At 43.4% G+C, this 24,431-nt stretch overlaps 1 protein-coding gene across 11 annotated transcripts in view; it reads left to right on the forward strand.

The window, feature by feature from the left end:
- ARVCF (ARVCF delta catenin family member) overlaps positions 1-24,431 on the forward strand; it is a 1,509,311-nt gene that overhangs the window by 1,397,150 nt on the left and 87,730 nt on the right. For all 11 annotated transcript variants that reach the window (XM_063964728.1, XM_063964731.1, XM_063964729.1 and 8 more), the window contains 2 exons: positions 13,803-14,302; positions 23,660-23,843. In XM_063964728.1, coding sequence (XP_063820798.1) covers positions 13,803-14,302; positions 23,660-23,843 — 684 coding nt within the window. The remainder of the gene's footprint in view (positions 1-13,802; positions 14,303-23,659; positions 23,844-24,431) is intronic.

The raw sequence follows: 24,431 nt of genomic DNA on the forward strand, positions 1-24,431 counted from the left end.
CACAGACGCTGAACAGCAGACCCAGACTGGCAACATAGCCATAAAAGGAATTTATCTCCATTTTATGCACAAGACACATACAGCTAGTATAAAAAAGAGCGGGAAGACCGCGCGTCATTGAAGGGGCGGGGCGGCACTATGAGCGGATCCAGCAGCTCACCAGCGCCATTTTCCCTCTGCAGCTGACACAGATGCTGACTGACAGGGATGCGCAGCTCCTCCGGAGAGACTCCGGATTACCTCAGCGGTACCAGGCGGTCATAGCAGGGGGGAGCGATTGTTAGTGTACTGAGTCCCTAATCTAGGTACTTAGTCTGCGATCCGGCTAACCTTGGCATTCGCTTTAAAGGCGCCGTGTGCTGGTTCCATACTCCCTCTGTGTCACAGTATGTCGGGCAAAGAGTGTGTTTCATGTAAAGCACAGTGTTCCTCTTCCCCCAGGGGGTTCACTAGTGGTGTACTCAATGTAGTGTCCCTTCCCAGGCAGAACCAGCATGGCTTAACTCCATTAGGGGAATGATTTCTACAATCTCTACTAAGTTATCTCAGACTGAGAAAGAGACGCAATACTTAAGACAATCTATGACTGAGTTTATTAAAAGAGACTCGGTACCCAATCCAGCGTCTCAGTCCCCTGCCATTTGTCCGCAAAAATGCAGTTTGGCCCATATCCTGCAGTCTGACTCGGGTGAGGAAGGGTCAGACATGGAGGAGGGTGAGGTAGACTCAGAGGTAGGGGAGGGTACTCTGTAGCAGGGAATAGAGGCTCTTATAAGATGCTATCAGAGAAGTTCTGAATATCCCTGATAAAGTGACAGAGGAGAGTGAGGAATCTTATTTTAATGTAAAAAAATAAATCCTTAGCCACTTTTCCTGTGTCAGAGGAATTAAATACCCTGTTTGAAGAACCATGGGTTAATCCGGATAGGAAATTTCAAATCCCTAAATGGTTATCATCCTTTCCTTTTCCTCCTGAGGATAGGAAGAAATGGGAAAATCCAGCAATAGTGGATGCATCAGTATCCAGGCTCTCACGGAAAATTGTTTTGCCTGTCCCGGGTGCAGTCTCCCTGAAAGACACGGCTGACCGCAAGATTGAGACTACGCTCAAATCTTTATATACAGCTGCAGGGGTGGCCCAGTGACCCACTATAGCATGTGGGTGGATTACGCGAGCCATTGCTAAATGGTCGGGTAACCTAATTGAGGGGTTAGATACCTTACCTCAAGGGGAGATTGTTTTGTTCCTGCAACATATACAAGACTCTGCAAACTTAATGGTGGAAACCATAAAAGAAATAGGCTTGCTTAATGCACGCACTACAGCTATGGCAGTGTCTGCACGCAGGGGTCTATGGCTATGCCAGTGGACAGCGAATGCGGACTCCAGGAAAGACGTGGAAGGTCTACCTTTCACAGGCGAGGCCTTATTTGGAGATGAACTAGACAAATGGATCTCCAAAGTGACTGCGGGTAAGTCCACATACCTTCCTTCTGCAGCTCCCCCAGCTAGGAAGACCTACTCAGGTCCTAATTTACAGTTCTTTCGGACTGCCAAGTTTAGGGGCAAGCCTAGATAGTCTTCTACTGCCTCCAGAGGTGTTACAGGTAAACCACACAAACCAGCAACTGCCGGTTCACGGGAACAGGGCTCAAGCTCTGCTTCCTCAAAACCTTCAGCATGACGATGGACTGAGCTACCTGGAAGACTGGCAGGTGGGAGCCCGGCTAAAATTCTTTAGTCACATCTGGACAACATCGTGCCAGGATCCCTGGGTCATAGATCTTATTTCCCAGGGCTACAGACTGGAGTTTCAGGAGCTCCCGCCTCACAGATTCTTAAAATCAGGCTTACCATTTTCACAAGAGGCAAGTATAACTTTACAGAACGCCATTCAAGAACTTGTACAGACCCAAGTCATTGTTCAAGTTCCACCTCATCTGCAAAACAAGGGGTACTATTCCAACTTGTCTGAGGTACCAAAACCGGACGGTTCGGTGAGGCCGATTCTGAACCTCAAGTCGTTGAACCCGTACTAACGAGTGTTCAAATTCAAGATGGAGTCTCTGAGAGCGGTGATCTCAGGTCTGGAGGAGGGAGAATTCCTAGTGTCTCTGGATATAAAAGATGCGTACCTTCACATTCCAATCTGGCCGCCTCATCAGGCTTATCTACAATTTGCACTGCAGCACTGTCACTACCAGTTCCAGGCCCTGCCGTTTGGTCTCTCCATGGCACCGAGAGTGTTCACCAAAGTGATGGCAGAGGTGATGTTTCTATTCTGCAAACAGGGAGTGAACATAATTCCGTACCTGGATGATCTGCTGATAAAGGTACCATCCAGGGAGCTGTTGTTGGACAGCATTGGCCTCTCAACCAGACTGCTACTGGATCATGGGTGGATTCTGAACCTACCAAAATCTCACCTGGAACAGACGCAGAGGCTTCCTTTCCTGGGAATGATACTGGACACAGAGTCCTGAAGCCAACCCGGATCTCTCTGCATACGCCCTCTGGGGAAGTTGGTGGCCTCTTACGAGGCGCTTCAGTACGGAAGGTTTCATGCGAGGCTCTTCCAACTAGATCTATTGGACAAATGGTCCAGATCGCATGTTTACGTGCACCAGAGGATCCGTCTGTCGCCACGACCCAGGAACTCCCTTCTGTGGTGGCTACAGACTTCTCACCTCATCGAGGGTTGGAGGTTCGGGATTCAGAATTGGATTCTGCTAACCACAGACGCAAGCCTCAGAGGTTGGGAGCAGTCACCCAGGGGGTGCAGTTTCAGGGAAGATGGTCAAGTCAGGAAGTCGTCCTTCCAATAAACATCCTGGAACTCAGGGCTATCTACATTGCCCTTCTGCAGGCCTCATCTCTACTTCGGAATCAGGCAATTCAAGTCCAGTCGGACAATGTAATGGTGGTAACATACATAAACCGACAGGGCGGAACGAAAAGCAGAGCAGCAATGGCAGAGGTGTCAAGATTTCTCCTCTGGGCGGAAAAACACGCCGTGGCTTTGTCGGCGGTCTTCATTCTGGGAGTAGACAACTGGGAAGAAGACTTCCTCAGCAGGCACGACCTGCACCCGGGGCAGTGGGACCTTCACCCAGAGGTGTTCCGGTGTTTGATACGTCGGTGGGGATATCCACAAATCAACACGACTCAACAAAAAGCTCAAGTGGTATTGTTCCAGGTCAAGGAACCCACAAGCAGTGGCGGTAGACGCTCTGACAACTCCGCGGGTCTACCAGCTGGTGTACGTGTTTCCTCCACTTCCTCTGATCCCAAGAATTCTAAAAAGTAAAGGGAAAAGGTTCAAGCAATTGTCATTGCTCCGGACTGGACACGAAGGGCCTGGTATGCGGATCTGCTCGAGATGCTGCTCGAAGATCCGTGGCCTCCTCTTCTTCACGAAGATCTTCTGCAACGTGGCCCGTTCATCTATCAAGACTTACCGCGGCTATGTTTAACAGCATGGAAGTTGAACGGCTGATTTTAGCCAGGAGAGGGATTCCTGACAAGGTCATCCCAACTATGATCCAAGCCAGGAAGGGGGTAACGTCTAAACATTACCACCGTATCTGGAGGAAATATGTCTGTTGATGTGAGAGCAGAAAATATTCTGCGGTGGAATTTCATCTGGGACGTTTCCTGCTTTTTCTGCAGTCTGGTGTGGATGTGGGCCTACGCCTAGGCTCCATAAAAGTCCAGATTCTGGCCTTGTCTATTTTCTTTCAGAAACAATTGGCTTCTCTCCCTGAGGTCCAGACGTTCTTGAAAGGTGTTCTGCACATCCAACCTCCCTTTGTGCCTCCCACAGCACCTTGAGAACTCAATTTGGTGCTGCAGTTCCTCCAAGCGGACTGGTTTGAACCGTTACAGGAGGTTGACGTACCTTACGTGGAAGACTGTCACACTGTTGGCCTTGGCTTCAGCAAGACGTATGTCGGCGCTAGGGGCGTTGTCTCACAAGAGCCCCTACTTAATTTTCCATGAGGACAGATCTGCACTAGGGACTCGTCCGCAATTTCTTCCTAAGGTGGTGTCTGCGTTTCACATCAACCAACCTATTGTGGTTCTGGTTGTTACGGACACCTCTGCTACTTCAAAGTATTTGGATGTTGTGAGGGCTTTGAAGGTGTATGTAAAGAACAGCTCGTCACAGGAAATTTGACGTTCTCTATGAGCCCAATAAAATTGGGTGTCCTGCTTCAAAGCAGTCCTTTGCACGCTGGATCAGGCTCACTATCCAGCATGCTTATTCCACGGCAGGCTTGCTGGTTCCAAAATCTGTTCACGCTCACTCTACTAGGTCGGTGGGTTCTTCTTAGGCGGCTGCCCGGGGTGTCTCGGCTTTACATCTCTGCCGAGCAGCTACTTCGTCAGGTTCGAGCACGTTTGCTAAGTTTTACAAGTTCGATACTTTGACCAAACTGAAGGTCCTCAGAGGTCAATCAGTTCTGCAGGAACCTCAGCACTCTCCCACACGGTTTGAGAGCTTTGGTACTTCCCCATGGTACTAAATGGATTCCCAGTATCCCCTAGGACGTAAGCAAAAATAGGATTTTAATTACCTACCGGTAAATTATTTTCTCGTAGTCCATAGGGGATACTGTTCGCCCGCCCGGTGCTTCGTTCTTCCTGCGCTGTTACTTGGTTAAGTATTCTGGTATGTTCAGCTGTTGCTGTTCCTGTTTTTCAAGTTTGGTTAGCATGGCTTGACTCTTGTTCTGCGAGTGCTGGTTCATTATCTCACCACTTTCCTTATCTATCATTCTCTCAAAGTATGTCTGTCTCCTTGGGCACAGTTTCCTAGACTGAGTCTGGTAGGAGGGGCATGGAGGGAGGAGCCAGCGCACACTATCTATTTCTTAAAGTGCCCATGGCCACTAGTGAACCCGTCTATACCCCATGGTTCTAAATGGATTCCCAGTATCCCCTACGGACTACGAGAAAAGGATTTACCGGTAGGTAATTAAAATCCTATTTTTGCACACCTTATGGCACACCTTATATACAGCAAGCCAGCACACGACACGTGATGTTCTTCATGGGCTACGCACTGCTAATGTGGTCATAATAATGTGACTCGACCGTGTAGACAGATACCTGGCAAATTAAGGTGGCACTCGAAGTCTGGATAAACCGGTGAAGAAAATGAATTTGTGGTGTACGTTTCAGGGGCGTGCTCCCTTCCTCGGGACCAAGTACCATATACATAAATAATGCTAAATGAAGGTTAAGGGGACACCTGGATATCATATGAACTCCAGAGCGGACTGAATCTTTCCAAATCGTTGGTATTGTCAAGTCTGATAAAAGGAAAAGTTCCCTCTTAGAATGAAGCATGAGGCTCTCTCAGACAAGAGTGGCTACCACTATAGACTTCCTCACTCCCACAGACCAATAGGAGGGTGCTGTTAGATAATTGCCTACAGAAGTTTCTCTTGGACTTACAGCACATTCCAACAAAATATAAACACACTTTTGAAAATAAAAGTGACTGCTTCCTACACTGGTCCTAATGCTACTCATTTTGATCGTGAATAAAGAATAATACGCCATTAGTTGGAATAAAAGTGGTTAAGACAAAATACAAATTTCCACTCTTGTTAGGCGAGTCTTCATTAGGCTTGCTTGTCAGTGGACTGCTGGAACTGACCTTATTCCTCAAAATGTTCAAACAGGAAGATGTTTGGCATACTTAGGGGTAAATTTACTAAGATTCGTATTTTCCCGTTTGAGGTCAAAGTTCAATCACGAATGACATCGAAAGTGTAAATATGCAACATTTTGAATTGATTACGACTAATTTACTAAGCTGCCGTATTCTGCATTTTCGGGTTTTCCGATGTCGATGTCATTCGTTTTTTTTGGCAGTGTTTTACATGAGTGACTTGTAAAACACTGCCGACTTTAATACAATGAATCTCGGCCGGATCTGAGAGATCCGTGCTGGGCTTCATTGTGCACTTTGTTAAAAAAAAAAAGGTTTAAACTTAAAAAAAAAATTGCGTGGGGTCCCCCCTCCTAAGGCAAACCAGCCTCGGGCTCTTTGAGCCGATCCTGGTTGCAGAAATATTGGGGAAAAATGGACAGGGGTTCCCTCATATTTAAACAACCAGCATCGGGCTCTGCGCCTGGTCCTGGTTCCAAAAATACGGGGAACAAAAAGAGTAGGGGTCCCCCGTATTTTTGAAACCAGCATCGGGCTCCACTAGCTGGACAGATAATGCCACAGCCGGGGGTCACTTTTATACAGTGCCTTGCGGCCGTGGCATCAAATATCCAACTAGTCACCCCTGGCCGGGGTACCCTGGGGGAGTGGGGACCCCTTCAATCAAGGGGTCCCCCCCCCCCCAGCCACCCAAGGGCCAGGGATGAATCCCGAGGCTGTCCCCCCCCATCCAATGGGCTGCGGATGGGGGGCTGATAGCCTTTGTTCAAAGTGTTTGATATTGTTTTTAGTAGCAGTACTACAAGGCCCAGCAAGCCTCCCCCGCAAGCTGGTACTTGGAGAACCACAAGTACCAGCATGCGGCGGAAAAATGGGCCCGCTGGTACCTGTAGTACTACTACTAAAAAAAAACCCCAATAAAGACATCACACACACACCTTGAAAGTATAACTTTAATACATACATGCACACCAACATACATACATACTTACCTATGTTCCCACGCAGGTCGGTCCTCTTCTCCAGTAGAATCCATGGTGTACCTGTAGAAAAAATTATACTCACATAATCCATGGTTGAAGGCTCCTCTGCTTGTAATCCTTTTGTAATCCACGTACTTGAAAAAATAAAAAAACGGATACCCGACCTCGCACTGAAAGGGGACCCATGTTTTCACATGGGACCCCTTTCCCCGAATGCCAGAAACCCACTCTGACTGATGTCTAAGTGGGTTTCTTCAGCCAATCAGGGAGCGCCACGTTTTGGCACCCTCCTGATCGGCTGTGTGCTCCTGTACTGTATGACAGGCGGCACACGGCAGTGTTACAATGTAGCGCCTATGCGCTCCATTGTAACCAATGGTGGGAACTTTCAGGTCAGCGGTTGACCGAAAGTGACCTCACCGCTGACCTGAAAGTTCCTACATTGTAACACTGCCGTGTGCCGCCTGTCATACAGTACAGGAGCACACAGCCGATCAGGAGGGTGCCACAACGTAGCGCTCCCTGATTGGCTGAAGAAACACACTTAGACATCAGTCAGAGTGGGTTTCTGGCATTCGGGGAAAGGGGTCCCATGTGAAAACATGGGGCCCCTTTCAGTGCGAGGTCGGGTATCCGTTTTATTATTTTTTCAAGTACGTGGATTACAAAAGGATTACAAGCAGAGGAGCCCTCTACACTGGAGTATGTGAGTATAATTTTTTCTACAGGTACACCATGGATTCTACTGGAGAAGAGGACCGACCTGCGTGGGAACATAGGTAAGTATGTATGTATGTTGGTGTGCATGTATGTATTAAAGTTATACTTTCAAGGTGTGTGTGTGATGTCTTTATTGGGGTATTTTTTTAGTAGTAGTACTACAGGTACCAGCGGGCCCGTTTTTCCGCCGCATGCTGGTACTTGTGGTTCTCCAAGTACCAGCTTGTGGGGGAGGCTTGCTGGGCCTTGTAGTACTGCTACTAAAAACAATATCAAACACTTTGAACAAAGGCTATCAGCCCCCCATCCGCAGCCCATTGGATGGGGGGGACAGCCTCGGGCTTCACCCCTGGCCCTTGGGTGGCTGGGGGAAGGGGGGGAACCCCTTGATTGAAGGGGTCCCCACTCCCCCAGGGTACCCCGGCCAGGGGTGACTAGTTGGATATTTGATGCCACGGCCGCAAGGCACTGTATAAAAGTGACCCCCGGCTGTGGCATTATCTGTCCAGCTAGTGGAGCCCGGTGCTGGTTTCAAAAATACGGGGGACCCCTACTCTTTTTGTTCCCCGTATTTTTGGAACCAGGACCAGGCGCAGAGCCCGGTGCTGGTTGCTTAAATATGGGGGAACCCCTGTCAATTTTTTCCCCATATTTTTGCAACCAGGGCCGGCTCAAAGAGCCCGAGGCTGGTTTGGTTTAGGAGGGGGGACCCCACGCATTTTTTTTTTTTGGAAAATTTATAACATTTCCCCCCCCTTCCCACTGAAAAACATGCACGGATCTCATGGATCCGTGCATGCCTATACAAACACGGGATAAAAAAGCAGGTCTGTTTTTTTTTTTAGCACTTTTTCACGATTTGTATTTTAGCACGGCAGTGTTTGGCTATTGTCGGCAGTGTTTGTGTTTTGCACTTTTTAGTAAATTCCCGATTTCTACCAAATTGCAGGCGTATTTGACCGATGGTGTATTGATTTGTGATTTTTTCCTAGGACTTCCAAAATATTACGAATGCCCTCATCACTGCCGTGATTTTTGCTTAGTAAATTACCGAGATGACACTTTGAAGAAAAAACGGCATCTCGGTCAAAATCGGGACCTTAGTAAATATACCCCTTAGTGTTCACCTCTACCTCCACTACCATCTGCATGTCAGTTTTCTGGTCTGCTACTACTATAGTATCCTTTGGTCTCTGAGAGTTTAACTACCAACTTCTCAGAAGGGTTTGTGCAGGAGTATGAGCTCTCCAGCAATTTCCACATTTTAGCTGGACATCCTTTGGTCTGTCTCTGCAGTAAAGGTATACACGTTGAGATCAGAGATACCCTCAGCATTCTTCTTCCCACCCCCCCTCCTAGGAGGCAGGAACTGCAGCAACTGTGGCATCCTCTCGACTCCTTGTCTTTAGATCAGATTGAGGTTGAAGTTAGTCTTGGAACATTACTCTTTCCAATAGGCAGAGATATGATAATTCTATCAGTTATTATGAACTGAGCATGCATGGAAATATAGCATAGTTTTGTCCATATGGAAAGCAATACACAACTTAAGATGCCTCTGACTCCTCCTGCGTTCTGTGTACATCTGGTTTGCTAAGACTTACCATCATCAGTGTGGACCTATATTAGCAGGGCCGGTGAGAGCTGGGACGGGCCCAGATACAGGGGGCGATGTGGCCACACCTCCTCCCAAAACTATGTATAAAATACTTTAAATGGCTTTGCACACTCCAGAGTGTGGGCAGCTCAGTCAGGGGTGCATTGGGGATCAGTGCAAATGCTCCCCCACTCCATATATCTTCTTACCAGCCTGCTACCATTGGCTGATGTGCAGCAGAGCAAAGGCAGTTGGCACCCCTTTTGGCACCCCTGCTTACTATGTGCAGAAGATACGTATTAATTGCTGGTCTGCATAAACGTGGACATTGCCTACATGAGACTGCTTCTTCCCACCTCATGCGTTACAGTTGTGTAATCCTCACTTTTACGTCCTCTCCCGTTCAGAGCATGCAATGTGCAAGATGCGCTCTATGATCAGGCTTATGCCTAGCTCTGCATCAGTCCCATGTGCACTTTTTATCTGGTAATATAATTACTAATTATACAAACCCACACAGTCCCTTTTTATCATACAGGAAGAATACTAGTAACACGTGTTTGGACTTTGGAATATAGCAGGGGTTAGTCTCTTTCTGTCCCTTGTCCTGGAAGAGGAGGGCATCGGCTCACACTATGGTCCTTGTTTTACACAGTACGAAGAAATAAACATTTCAACATTTTTGGATGAAGAAAACAGATTGTTTGCAGATTTGTGGGTTTCCAACTAATTACACAAATTGATTAGTAACACACAGAAATGGACTTGGCTTATGGTTTTCTGTGATGTCTGCAAGATTTGTGCACTAAATAGGCCGCTCTGGTATGTGTAAGTAACAAGGAACTCCAGTTGAGTTTTTCCCTAAAGGAAGCCTCACACCTCATCTTTACATAGAGGTCGGATGGGATCTGTCTTCTATCTCATAGCAGTGTAAAGCAGGCAGAGTACAGTAAGAGCATGTATATGTAACTGCAAACAGATATACCCTTACAGAGCCGGCCTTAACCAATATGATGCCCTAGGCAAGATTTTGGCTGGTGCCCCCTAGCACCGCCGCTAGTTCTGTAGGAGATGCCTGGCATGAGTCAGCTGGCAGCACTGCTAAAGTCGGGCGCCTTTTGTTTATGAAAATGCATTTTATTTGCATTACTATGTGGCTAGGATGCACAAGCAGCTTCTGCTGATTAAAATGATATGCAGCATGCCTATATTCTGTGTGCGACATTGGCTGTATCTGCATACAAAATGCTACATTACAGTGATTTCCAGGAATACACTGTAATGTAGCATTTCATATGCAGATACAGCCGCAGTCACATACAGAATATAGGCACGTCGCATATCATTTTAATCAGCAGAAGCTGCTGGTGCCCCTAAGCATACCAAATGCCCTAGGCATTTGCCTAGTTTGCCTATGCCTAAGGCCGGCTCTGTACCCTTATGTACAGTACATGCATGTACACATGTCAGTAGCCGTCTCATTGGCTGGTAATGTATAGCTGATGGTGATGACTGTTGCCAGCACTCTGATTGACTTCAGCATGAAGCTGCTTTATTTTATTGATCTGCATTTATTATGATTTTGTGGCTGATTTTAATGTTGCTGGGGTTTTTTCATTGCATTGATTCGGACGTGATAAGGAATAGGGCTGCTGTATTAAAGAGGGCTTTTGTAATAAAGTTAAACAGAATAGAGAATGTGATTTTGTGTCTAAAAACATATTTTAAAGAAAATCTTTTCTTGTGCTTTTGGCCTGGTTTAGGTGGTCATTCCGAGTTGATCGCTCGCTGCCGATTTTCGTAGCGCAGCGATCAGGTGAAAAAACGGCATTTATGCGCATACGTATGCCCCGCAATGCGCACGCACGACGTTTGGGTACAAAGCTCTTTGTGGTTGTGCACAGGTTTTGGCAAAGTTTTCCTTTGCACTGACGGCCGCAAGAAGATTGACAGGAAGGGGGTGTTTCTGGGTGTCAACTGACCGTTTTCAGGAAGTGTTTGCAAAAACGCAGGCATGGCTGGGCGTTCGCTGGGCAGGTGTATGACGTCAAATCTGGACATGAATAGGCTGAAGTGATCGCAAGCGCCGAGTTGGTTCAGAGCTACTCTGAAACTGCACAAACTGGTTTTGCAGAGCTCGGCTGCACAAGCGTTCGCACTTCTGCTAAGCTAAAATACACTCCCCAGTGGGAGGCGGCATAGCATTTGCACGGCTGCTAAAAACTGTTAGCGAGCGATCAACTCGGAATGACCCTCTTAGTGTATAAGTGTATGTGGGTGCATGTCAGCCTGACGTAACTCTGGTGCATGTGATACAGATGCAGCCTCCTGCAGTGTGTACATCTATGCATATTGGGATACATGTTTTTATGTGCACCCTTTTAAAGCTTTATTTTATTTTTGGACACACCTGCGGCCAACACAGCACATTCTCCATAATGCAATTAATTGCACAAATTTAGTGGTTAATTGACATTTATCCAAATACATTTGTACTACTCTTTTTGAGCTTCAGATCACATTAGTTAATACAGAATGAAATCTGATATATACTCCGGACCTTGTTCAGTTATGCAAAACAAACTGTCCAAGAGTGCTTTGCATGTTGGGACACACAACAGTCTCCATGCAGCTCAGCAGAAAAGGGTTCGTATTTGGGGGGTCATTCAGACTCGGACGCAGCCGCACATCTATACGCAGCGGCTGCATTCGGTGGCCAGTGCGCGACCTTACACATTGTGTCCGCATCCTGGACAGTGGCCAGTGCACGCGCGCGACCTTACACATTGTGTCCGCATCTTGGACAGCGGCGGGTGTTCGCGAGGGGGGGGGGGGGGGGGAGCGTGGCAGGCCAGGAGTCAACCTTAATTTGATGCATCCACAATGTCACTTTCGCCCTGGGCACCACAAGGTCTAGAACCGCCCCTGCACGTGCGCTATGGGCCCTGCGCGTGCGCACTGCGTTGGCAAACGGGGAGATGCACATCTCCATTCCATTTTATACTGAATACCCCCCTTTGGGGTCTATTTATGAAGCAGTGAAAAGTGTGAGCCAGCCAGCTGCTACTTATAATTTTATAGAATGCACTTATTGAGGGGAATTCAATTGTTTGAAAAATCAGTTGGGTGTCTGTTTTTTCTTATCTAATAGACAGGAAAAAAATGACGCCCAACCGACTTTTCAAACATTTGAATTCTCCCCTATAAATGTTACCTCAACACTGATTGGTTGCCATGGGCAACTTCTACACTGGCTCACTTCTCCATTCTTTTCACAGCTTCATGAATAGACCCCTTAGCCTCTAGTTCATGGTGAAGGTGCCAGGTTGGGACGATTTCTCCTATGCATTTCAAAAAGCTGCTAACTTGTAGTGCAGAGGGCTGCAGCTTCTGGCCACAGTGCTGGCACTGTCAGATTGAGTTTTTCGGATAAGTGGACTGGTCTTTATAGCCTCCCTCTGTATTCAGCTGATAACAGCAGCTTCTTTTATTTGTGCTCGATGACGCGAGAGAGACGCTTTGCACGCTTCATCTGAGTCACACCCCGACCGGAGCAGTCTACCTAAACATGGCTGTAGGAATGTCGGGTAGAAAAATAAGCATCTAACAGAGCACGTGGTATGAGAGGTACAGGCCATATAGAATGAGACTTTTTTTTTTTTTAATTATTATTATTATTATTTTTAGCTCAAATAAATCACTGTCTTCCACTTATGAATGAATATTTTACATATGTGTGCCTCACCTGTAGAATACCTCGTCTGCTGTCAGTGAAAGGTTTTCTGGCAGTGTGTGGTCTAAATGCTGTGCTGACATTTTAAGATTAATGAGAAGCATTTTCTGGGGTCACAAGTGATCTTTCTGCAGTCTTCCAGAGTGATCGGTTCAAAGTGAAGCAATGATTCATTTCGTATCCTTTTGCTATGATAAGGGCAGATGTGATACAATCACAATCTAATACAGCCAAATAGGAGTAAAATACATTTGATATATTTATATATTGTGTTTTATTACATTATTATTATTAGTATCATTATTATCATTAGTATTATATACTGCAGCTGCTTTGTGGGAATGCTAAATAACGTTGCCCTCAGTGCTTACTGCTTGATGAACATGTTTGCGGGCTCCAGGACAAGTTTTCTTTTGAGGCGCTCTGCCACAGTTTTCCTTATTTAATTCTTATCTGATTTAAAATAAGATGTTGTGTTATACAGATCTGTGTCCTTCCCTGCTCTCAAGGTCGTATTGCTTCTGAAACGTCTATCTACCCATAAGGGATTGCTGATGATCTTAGGGAACTAAAGAGCATATTTATACGGTGTGTGTGTGTGTGTGTGTGTGTGTATATATGTTCTAGAAAAATGTCGGAGGAGACTGATACGTTGTATTAAAACTGAATAAATGTCAGTATGATGTCTGGAGAGTGCTGGTTCTGTTCTATTATTTATACTGCTAGGGGATAGAAAAAAATAAAAGCTCAATAGTATGTTATTATTGTAAAAAGGACCTAGAACCATTATAAAGTGTCTCTGTGCCAAAAGGTTAGATATTTAAGTTTGTGTAAGTAAACTGAGTCATTGTGATATTCCTTTGTCCAAGAGAAAATCTCAGAGAAAACCTATTGCAGAGTGACATCATAGCGCAATATTTAACAGATCCACATTTTGATGTAAAACATGTAAAGTAATGCATATACACCCGTTACTTATTAACAATAGAGCTGATCTAGTGGCACTGGAAACTCCCATCTTTCTGTGACTTATAATAGTTCCTCTTTGCATAGCTTTATTCATATGCATCTTTATTCTCTTTCCACAGGGCCTATGATGATCCCCTAGAGTCAGAACTGATTGAGGAGAGAATCCCTTACCTCCACAGTGGTTATGCAGCACCCCTAGCTCAGCCAGAGAGAGGAAGCCTGGCCAGCATAGACCGTTTGGGAAAGCGCTCTCCTTCTATTGACAGCATCCGCAAAGACCCGCGGTGGAGAGATCCCGACTTACCAGAGGTTATTGCAATGCTCAATCATCCAATTGACCCAGTTAAATCCAATGCAGCTGCTTATTTGCAGCACTTGTGTTATGAAAACGATAAAATAAAGAAGGAGGTAAGGCATCTCAAAGGCATCCCTATTCTTGTGGGTTTACTGGACCACCCTAAGCCTGAAGTCCATCGTAAAGCCTGTGGAGCCCTCCGTAACATCTCATATGGAAAAGATAATGAAAACAAAGTGTCCATTAAAATTTGTGATGGTATTCCTGCTTTAATCCGACTGCTGAGGAAGACCAATGACATGGAAGTAAGGGAGCTCATAACAGGTGAGGAGATTTCAAATGAAAGTCTTACTTAGTTCCGATCTTGAGCATTTAAGGCAGTACCAGGTGTCTGGGAAAACAACAGGGACACCAACATGTTGTTAGGCTGGAGCATTGTTAGGCAGCAGCTTATCTGTGCTTCTTGCATGAAATAACAGATATCCGGTCACATTAATTGAGTGAGACACAGGGGCAGATTGGCAATCAGGATACAATATCACAGTGGAAGTTCTGTGACACAAACAAGAAATAAGGCTCCTACCCTCCCTGCATTGTCTTGAAAACCATGTATAGCATTGTCATCCTATCATTGCTTCTGGAATTAGTGATATCATGATATCATTTACCCATTTCTTCTTTGTATGGTGTTACTGTACTTCTCATACTTGAAATGACTGAAGTTTGACTTGTATAACTTCTTGGCATGGGTTTTGTAGGCTGCAATCTTTGAATGGTAGTCCCATAACACAAACAGAAATCTGGCAAGTGTTTGACACCCTTGGCCTGCCTTTATATGCTGAAGGGAAAACGCCAGTCTATAATTTCTTAGGGAGGGCCCAGGAGCCTTGGTGTAAATGGCAAGCATCCATTCCAGACACTAGAGAGGAAAAGGCAGAGCCGTGTTTATTTTTCTAACATTAACATCAAATAAACGCAGAACTCCTCACTCTGCTTTGTATGGTTGAGCAGGAGATATTTAATGCTGGGAGCTGGCAGAAACTTGAAAGGCTAAACATGCTTTATATCCTATCAGTACTACAAACTGTAATTACTAATGTATTAGATCATTTCCAGCCTATTTTGGATATGGTGTTTTGATGTAATTTCTAAATATTTTTAGCATTTTGTTTTATGACAAAAATGTAATTTATTTTTATTAATGGATGTTAAAATAAAAAAAGAAAATTAGACAATTTTGTAATATTGAGAAGTACATGTACATGTTTCAGATATTAATAATATACCCCTTTCACATAGCACAAATAACCCAGTATATTGGCGGGTCGATGTGTGGTGTGAAAGGGGTACGTCCCGAATTCCCGGGGTTGCCTGACTCTGTATTTCAACCCGGGAATAAAGCACGGTTATTACTGGGTCAGGTGCGGTGTGAATGGGGTTACCTGGTTCGATGCGATCCGGGACCCGTTCACACTGTGGAGGAGGCGCCGGTGTGGAGATGATCTAATCTCCAAGCGCCGCCTTCACATCCGCCCCTGATTATGCCAGCACTGCCTCCGCATCTGCCCCCCCAGTCTGAAAAGGACCCGTGTACAGTTTCCGGGTGCGGACCCGCCTTTGCAGTGTCAAAGCGGCATAAGATAGTTCACAGTATATGTATTTTTCTATGGGGTTTAGGTACTAATGCTTGGAGAGTGATAAAGTACCAGCTAATCAGCTCTTAACTGCCATGTTTCAGGCTGTGTTTGAAAAATGACAGGAGCTGGTACATTATCTCTTTCCAAGGCTTAATACTTAGGGGCATATTTACTATTTACCTTGGATGGAGATAAAGGGACAGAGATAAAGCACCAGCCAATCAGTGTCTATCTGCCATGTCACAGGCTGGGTTTGAAAAATGACAGTTAGAAGTGGATTGGTTGGTACTTTGTCTCCGTCCACTTTATCTCCATCCAGAGCTTAGTAAATAGACCCTTTCATCCGTTCTAGTCTCAATGCAGGGTTAGTGTCTCCTTGCGGCCACAAATGCTATAATACAGGGTGCATAGTTGTACTGTTTCTGACCAAATTTTGATTTATTTTTTTATGGTTGTCATGCAGATAGAAAGTGACTGCATCATGTGTCTGGGTTTAAAGATAGCAGGAACATTCTCGCCCCTCATTCACAGCCTTATATTAAATACCTTTCGCTCTAACACATTCTGAGAACATTGCCATAAATATTAGTGAATGTTGCTAGATGCTATATTTCATTTAGGTGTAGAGGATCTATCAGTGTCGTTCTTCATGGTACCTCTGCCTTGGTTTACTAAATAATGTGGTATATTTCTATAAAAATGTTATTTTACAGTCCAGCTGTAATTATTTACCATAACTGTCAGTGTCTAGGTAGAGAATGTAGATTTACTTGTGTATTTCCGAATGTGTACATGCAGATCTTGTTAATGTCATGTCTGCCTTTTCTAGCTGCAAGTCTTGTTTAGCGCTGTAACTTCATTTTCTGGATACTTTGCAGATTATAATGCTTTCTTATACCTTCCCATAAACAAAATGTACGGTAGCGCTTGGCGAGGACTGTGCTGTAGCCTAAAGAACATTGACAGCCAAGTCTGACTAAGCGTCTGCAAGTGTCAGTGATATCTGGTGGTCGTGGAGAACCAACCAGACAATTTTGTTGTAGGGACCATTCATAACCTCCGTACAGATAATCATGCACTAAACATGTAATAAGCTGAATCTAGAAGAAACAGCATAGTGGTATTAAGCAAAGCATTTTCATATTATGTGCAAACGTGTGAAACCTTCTATTTAAAAAACAAACAAACAAAAACAATATATATATAGATATATATATATATATATATATATATATAATATAATATATAGCAAAAGAAATCAGGTGGCACTCACAGACTTGTAGCTTTTGTGAAAAACTTCACTCCGTGAAGATATTTATTGTGAAACAGGTAACGTTTCGGGGACGTATCCCCTTCCTCAGAAACGTTACCTGTTTCACAATAAATATCTTCACGGAGTGAAGTTTTTCACAAAAGCTACAAGTCTGTGAGTGCAACCTGAATTCTTTTGCTTTACATTGGTGGGCCGGCTGGTCCACAAGGAAGGGCACCACAGCCAGCTGATTTGGAGGAGTGACGGGGCAATTCTTGGTAATATAATATTTCTCCAACGGCGGCACTCCGGACTTGTAAAGATTACTCAGAGTCAGTTGTGTATAGCAACGTTTCAGCGCTCTACGGCGCTTTTATCAAGCCATATAAACCATACAAATCAAAGCATTTTTATACATACCGCCACCAACACCCGTGATCCTCGCCGTTCCTGCTGTTCCGGTCATTGCTGACCTCACAGGAAGTGACGACGGGGCTCCCTAGCAACCATATAAACAAAAAACACCGCCGTGCAGTGGCTAAGTGACATATATAAAGATAAAAACAATCGACTACAAGTGTTTATGATCAGAGTCATATACCATATAATACATATATAATATGATCAAAATTCATACTAATTATTAGTGCCAGGTTTACCACCCTAGCTAAATATTTACATTATATATATGAAAAAATAAAACACATATATGGTAGCGCTCCAATTCAATCTGCTCAACATCTACATATTTTAATTATGATTACACATAAAACTTATGTTGCATTTAATAACTCGTAAATTATTGGTGGTGTCTTGAGGTCTATCGAATGAAAATCTGCATCCCCAAATTTTCATTCAAGCCTCGCGGGGCTAACGTGTCTAGACGCATAATCCATTCACATTCCCTCTGTAATAGTCGGGCAGATCTATCACCACCCCTTGCTAATGGAGGTATGTGATCAATAATACGATAACGTAAGGCTGATAGATTGTGTCTAGCCTCACAAAAATGTCGGGCAACCGGTTGTATGCTGGTACCTGTGTTAATGGCTGCACGGATGGCTGTACGATGTTGAGCCATACGTTCACGAAACGTGACTTCAGTTTTGCCAACATACATTATTGAGCAAGGGCAAATTATGATATATACCACAAAACGACTTGTGCAAGTTAATCGATGTCTGATAGTATATTTAACACCTGTATGAGGATGATTAAATGTGGGTCCTGTCAACAAATATCCACATGTGGTGCAGTTAGGGCATTTAAAACATCCGTTTTTCGGTTTTCCCAAAAAGCTTATGTTTTCCTTTTTGCCCAAATTGGAAACATCGTTGTGTACCAAGTAATCTCTCAAGTTCTTTCCTCTTTTATAACAAGTCATCAATGATTTCTGATTTAATGCAACCAAATCTTTGTCTGTTTCTACAATTGGCCACAATTCATTGGCCTTCTTTTTAATATAAGGGCTTAAATGTGTGTATTTATTGCACCAAATATGTCGGTTGGAATTTTTCATATACTTACGAGATCTAAATAACTCATCAGGAGAGACTGCTAGTGCTTTAGCCCTTGCCTTTGCCAGAACTGCTGCACTATAGCCTCTATCTAGAAATTTTTTTACCATCACATCTACTTGTTGAACGCCTAATTCCCTGTTTTTAGAGATCCGCAATGCTCTCAGAAACTGGGAATAAGGTAACGCATTCTTCAATGGTTCAGGATGTGCACTATTTGCATGAAGTAAGTTATTTCTATCTGTGGGTTTGACAAACAGGGAAGGCAACAATCTGCCATTCTCCTTGACCAGGGCCACATCCAAAAAGTTGACAGTATTAATATCCATAGTAAAGGTAAACTTAGCAGGACAATCGCTCTTATTGTGGTCAGCCATAAGTGTCTCAAACTCAGTTTTTGTGCCTCCCCATACAATGAGAAGATCGTCTATGAATCTAAAATAAGCCAATATTTTACTCGCGGTAGACCTATTGACAAAAAATAAGTATTGTTCAATTTGGAACATGTATGAATTTGCGTAGGATGTGGCCACATTGGACCCCATCGCACATCCAGATGTTTGAAGGTATACAGCATTGTCATAACAAAAATAATTCCGCGTCAACACCAATTCTAGAAGTTGCAGAAAAAATTCCACTGGTGGTCCTTTGTATAATGGATTCCCAGTGAGTAGTGATCTGGCTGCCTGTATACCTGCATCGTGTGGGATGCAGGTATATAGGCTGCACACATCAAACGAACACAGATAACAATTCTCAGGTAAATCTGCAAGATTTTTTAATGACAACAAAAGACTGTTCGTGTCTTTAAGGTAGGTGGATTTTGCCTGTACACACGGTTGCATAAGAGTATCCAAATATGTTGAAATAGGTTGGTATAAAGAACCTCTTGCCAAAATAATCGGACGCCCAGGAGGGTTTTCGAGGCTCTTATGGATTTTAGGTATCATGTACATAAGAGGCTTGATCGGCCACTGTACCATTAAAGCTGTTTTCAAATCGTCAGAAATCCAACCATGTGCTTGTGTTAATAACGTGTCCAACTCCCTTTTAAAAAACCATCGTGGGATCACAATCTAATAATCTATAAGTCTTGCCATCCTCCAATTGCCTTGCCACCTTAGCTTTATAATCAGACAGATTAAGGACTACAAGTGCCCCGACTGTGAACTGTCGGTATTGGGTAGGGGGTTATCATTTGTACCTACTGTCCCATTCGATAAGGTACAATGGAAGATTGAATTATATCAATTTAACCGTAGTTTAAGATTAAAAGAATTTTTTGGGACAAAACCCATGGCTCCTTCTGCTTTGCCACCTCAGCTGCTTAAATTGCAAAATCGATCTAAATTTGATCCTGCTAGTAATAATGCAGCGATTAAAACATACAGTCGGATGTTGGACAAGGCAGTATGTGAATCTCCCTTGTCTAAAAAACCAAAATATTGGAATCTTTCTAGGGAAGAACGCTTAGCTTTAAAACAATTACAGAATTATGATGACATCGTGTTTCGTCAGGCAGACAAGGGCGGGGCACTTGTAGTCCTTAATCTGTCTGATTATAAAACTGAGGTGGCAAGGCAATTGGAGGATGGCAAGACTTATAGATTATTAGATTGTGATCCCACGATGGTTTTTTAAAAGGGAGTTGGACACGTTATTAACACAAGCGTGTACACATGGTTGGATTTCTGACGATTTGAAAACAGCTTTAATGGTACAGTGGCCGATCAAGCCTCTTATGTACATGATACCTAAAATCCATAAGAGCCTCGAAAACCCTCCTGGGCGTCCGATTATTTCGGCAAGAGGTTCTTTATACCAACCTATTTCAGCATATTTGGATACTCTTATGCAACCGTGTGTACAGGCAAAATCCACCTACCTTAAAGACATGAACAGTCTTTTGTTGTCATTAAAAAATCTTGCAGATTTACCTGAGAATTGTTATCTGTGTTCGGTTGATGTGTGCAGCCTATATACCTGCATCCCACACGATGCAGGTATACAGGCAGCCAGATCACTACTCACTGGGAATCCATTATACAAAGGACCACCAGTGGAATTTTTTCTGCAACTTCTAGAATTGGTGTTGACGCGGAATTATTTTTGTTATGACAATGCTGTATACCTTCAAACATCTGGATGTGCGATGGGGTCCAATGTGGCCCCATCCTACGCAAATTCATACATGTTCCAAATTGAACAATACTTATTTTTTGTCAATAGGTCTACCGCGAGTAAAATATTGGCTTATTTTAGATTCATAGACGATCTTCTCATTGTATGGGGAGGCACAAAAACTGAGTTTGAGACACTTATGGCTGACCACAATAAGAGCGATTGTCCTGCTAAGTTTACCTTTACTATGGATATTAATACTGTCAACTTTTTGGATGTGGCCCTGGTCAAGGAGAATGGCAGATTGTTGCCTTCCCTGTTTGTCAAACCCACAGATAGAAATAACTTACTTCATGCAAATAGTGCACATCCTGAACCATTGAAGAATGCGTTACCTTATTCCCAGTTTCTGAGAGCATTGCGGATCTCTAAAAACAGGGAATTAGGCGTTCAACAAGTAGATGTGATGGTAAAAAAATTTCTAGATAGAGGCTATAGTGCAACAGTTCTGGCAAAGGCAAATGCTAAAGCACTAGCAGTCTCTCCTGATGAGTTATTTAGATCTCGTAAGGATATGAAAAATTCCAACCGACATATTTGGTGCAATAAATACACACATTTAAGCCCTTATATTAAAAAGAAGGCCAATGAATTGTGGCCAATTGTAGAAACAGACAAAGATTTGGTTGCATTAAATCAGAAATCATTGATGACTTGTTATAAAAGAGGAAAGAACTTGAGAGATTACTTGGTACACAACGATGTTTCCAATTTGGGCAAAAAGGAAAACATAAGCTTTTTGGGAAAACCGAAAAACGGATGTTTTAAATGCCCTAACTGCACCACATGTGGATATTTGTTGACAGGACCCACATTTAATCATCCTCATACAGGTGTTAAATATACTATCAGACATCGATTAACTTGCACAAGTCGTTTTGTGGTATATATCATAATTTGCCCTTGCTCAATAATGTATGTTGGCAAAACTGAAGTCACGTTTCGTGAACGTATGGCTCAACATCGTACAGCCATCCGTGCAGCCATTAACACAGGTACCAGCATACAACCGGTTGCCCGACATTTTTGTGAGGCTAGACACAATCTATCAGCCTTACGTTATCGTATTATTGATCACATACCTCCATTAGCAAGGGGTGGTGATAGATCTGCCCGACTATTACAGAGGGAATGTGAATGGATTATGCGTCTAGACACGTTAGCCCCGCGAGGCTTGAATGAAAATTTGGGGATGCAGATTTTCATTCGATAGACCTCAAGACACCACCAATAATTTACGAGTTATTAAATGCAACATAAGTTTTATGTGTAATCATAATTAAAATATGTAGATGTTGAGCAGATTGAATTGGAGCGCTACCATATATGTGTTTTATTTTTTCATATATATAATGTAAATATTTAGCCAGGGTGGTAAACCTGGCACTAATAATTAGTATGAATTTTGATCATATTATATATGTATTATATGGTATATAACTCTGATCATAAACACTTGTAGTCGATTGTTTTTATCTTTATATATGTCACTTAGCCACTGCACGGCGGTGTTTTTTGTTTATATGGTTGCTAGGGAGCCCCGTCGTCACTTCCTGTGAGGTCAGCAATGACCGGAACAGAAGGAACGGCGAGGATCACGGGTGTTGGTGGCGGTATGTATAAAAATGCTTTGATTTGTATGGCTTGATAAAAGCGCCGTAGAGCGCTGAAACGTTGCTATACACAACTGACTCTGAGTAATCTTTACAAGTCCGGAGTGCTGCCGTTGGAGAAATATACGATAAGCACCTAGCCTGGATGACTAAGTGTTGGAGGGCACCTGGCAATATAAATATATATATATATATATATATATATATATATATATACAGGTTGAGTATCCCTTATCCAAAATGCTTGGGACCAGAGGTATTTTGGATATGGGATTTTTCCGTATTTTGGAATAATTGCATACCATAATGAGATATCATGGTGATGGGACCTAAATCTAAGCACAGAATGCATTTATGTTACATATACCCCTTATACACACAGCCTGAAGGTAATTTTAGCCAATATTTTTTATAACTTTGTGCATTAAACAAAGTGTGTCTACAATCACACAATTCATTTATGTTTCATATACACCTTATATACACAGCCTGAAGGTCATTTAATACAATATTTTTAATAACTGTGTGTATTAAACAAAGTTTGTGTACATTGAGCCATCAAAAAACAAAAGTTTCACTATCTCACTCTCGCTCAAAAAAGTCCGTATTTCGGAATATTCCGTATTTCGGATATTTGGATATGGGATACTCAACCTGTGTATATATATATATATATATATATATATATATATATTATTTTTTTACATATGGCGTTTTATTTTCCTTCTGTCAAAAACTGTTTTGTATAGAGAGCTTGATAGGATACAGTAATCTGTCTTGTGTCTGAATATTGACATTATGATATGGCTCCATATGTTCCATACTAGGCAGTGGCAGGTCATGGGTCAGTTGATAAGTAACACAGATTCTTACTTTATGTACTATAATATTTGTAATGACTGATCCTATGCACCAATCAGAGTGGAGCAGTGTTCCAGATCAGGGAATGCTACAGGTCTGTAAGCCTCAGTGCTGGGTAATCTTCCAGCTCAGCAGTGGGCTGAAGTCAGCCTCACTCTCAAATTTGTTGACAAATGAAGCAGATGCAGTATTGATTGTACATATCACATGACACGCCGCAGATGTTCCCTCACTATTATTCATTCTCATTTCCTTATTCATGTCAGTTGCAGACAAAATTTTATTTGGATGTCGTTTTTTAATGGCTTTTTGAGGGAAAAAATATTTATTCTATATATGTTTGTATATAATACTGCTTTTCTGTTTTTCTGTTATTTTACATGTACTTAATGTTTTTGGTATCAATCCACTGTGTATGTAATGCTTGCTGTATCGAGCTGATGTGGATGGAAAAAGTAGCATCCTATTCATTGTGCTGCTGGTGAAACATGATATCTGGATGAATGACAGCATTGCAAAATCCCATTTCATGACCAGATTTAGAGCCTGTCTGATAAAGCATAAGTCATTGACTTTTTACTATGCACCCCAGCTAAAATTGTCTTTCTTTCTCCACAAAGGCACTCTGTGGAACTTGTCCTCATATGAACCCTTAAAAATGGTTATCATCAACCATGGTCTCCAAACCCTTACTAATGAGGTGATCATTCCTCACTCTGGTTGGGAGAATGAACCCAACGAGGACTCCAAGCCCCGCGATGCAGAGTGGACGACCGTGTTTAAGAACACGTCCGGCTGCTTGAGGTAATGTGGGTTTTGACACTGCTGAAGACATTGTCGCATCAGACATGATCATTTAGCTTGAAGCTATTGGGTGATATTGCCAGAATCTGATGACAGTGACATTTCAGTGCTTGTTTCAGTGTAAACCAATCTATTGTTTCTCTAACGTCCTAGTGGATGCTGGGGACTCCGTAAGGACCATGGGGAATAGACGGGCTCCGCAGGAGACAGGGCACTTTAAGAAAGAATTTGGATACTGGTGTGCTGTGGCTCCTCCCTCTATGTCCCTCCTTCAGACCTCAGTTTGAATCTGTGCCCGGACGAGCTGGGTGCTACTTAGTGAGCTCTCCTGAGCTTCCTAGAAAGAAAGTATTTTGTTAGGTTTTTTTATTTTCAGAGAGATCTGCTGGCAACAGACTCTCTGCTACGTGGGACTGAGGGGAGAGAAGCAGCCCTACTCACCGAAGATAGGTCCTGCTTCTTAGGCTACTGGACACCATTAGGTCCAGAGGGATCGTACACAGGATCGCACCTTTGGTCGTACGATCCCGGAGCTGCGCCGCCGTCCCCCTCGCAGAGCCAGAAGTCAGAAGCCGGTGTCTGAAGCAA

The sequence above is a fragment of the Pseudophryne corroboree genome, chromosome 1 (genome assembly GCF_028390025.1).
Source record: "Pseudophryne corroboree isolate aPseCor3 chromosome 1, aPseCor3.hap2, whole genome shotgun sequence".
Lineage (NCBI taxonomy): Eukaryota > Metazoa > Chordata > Amphibia > Anura > Myobatrachidae > Pseudophryne > Pseudophryne corroboree.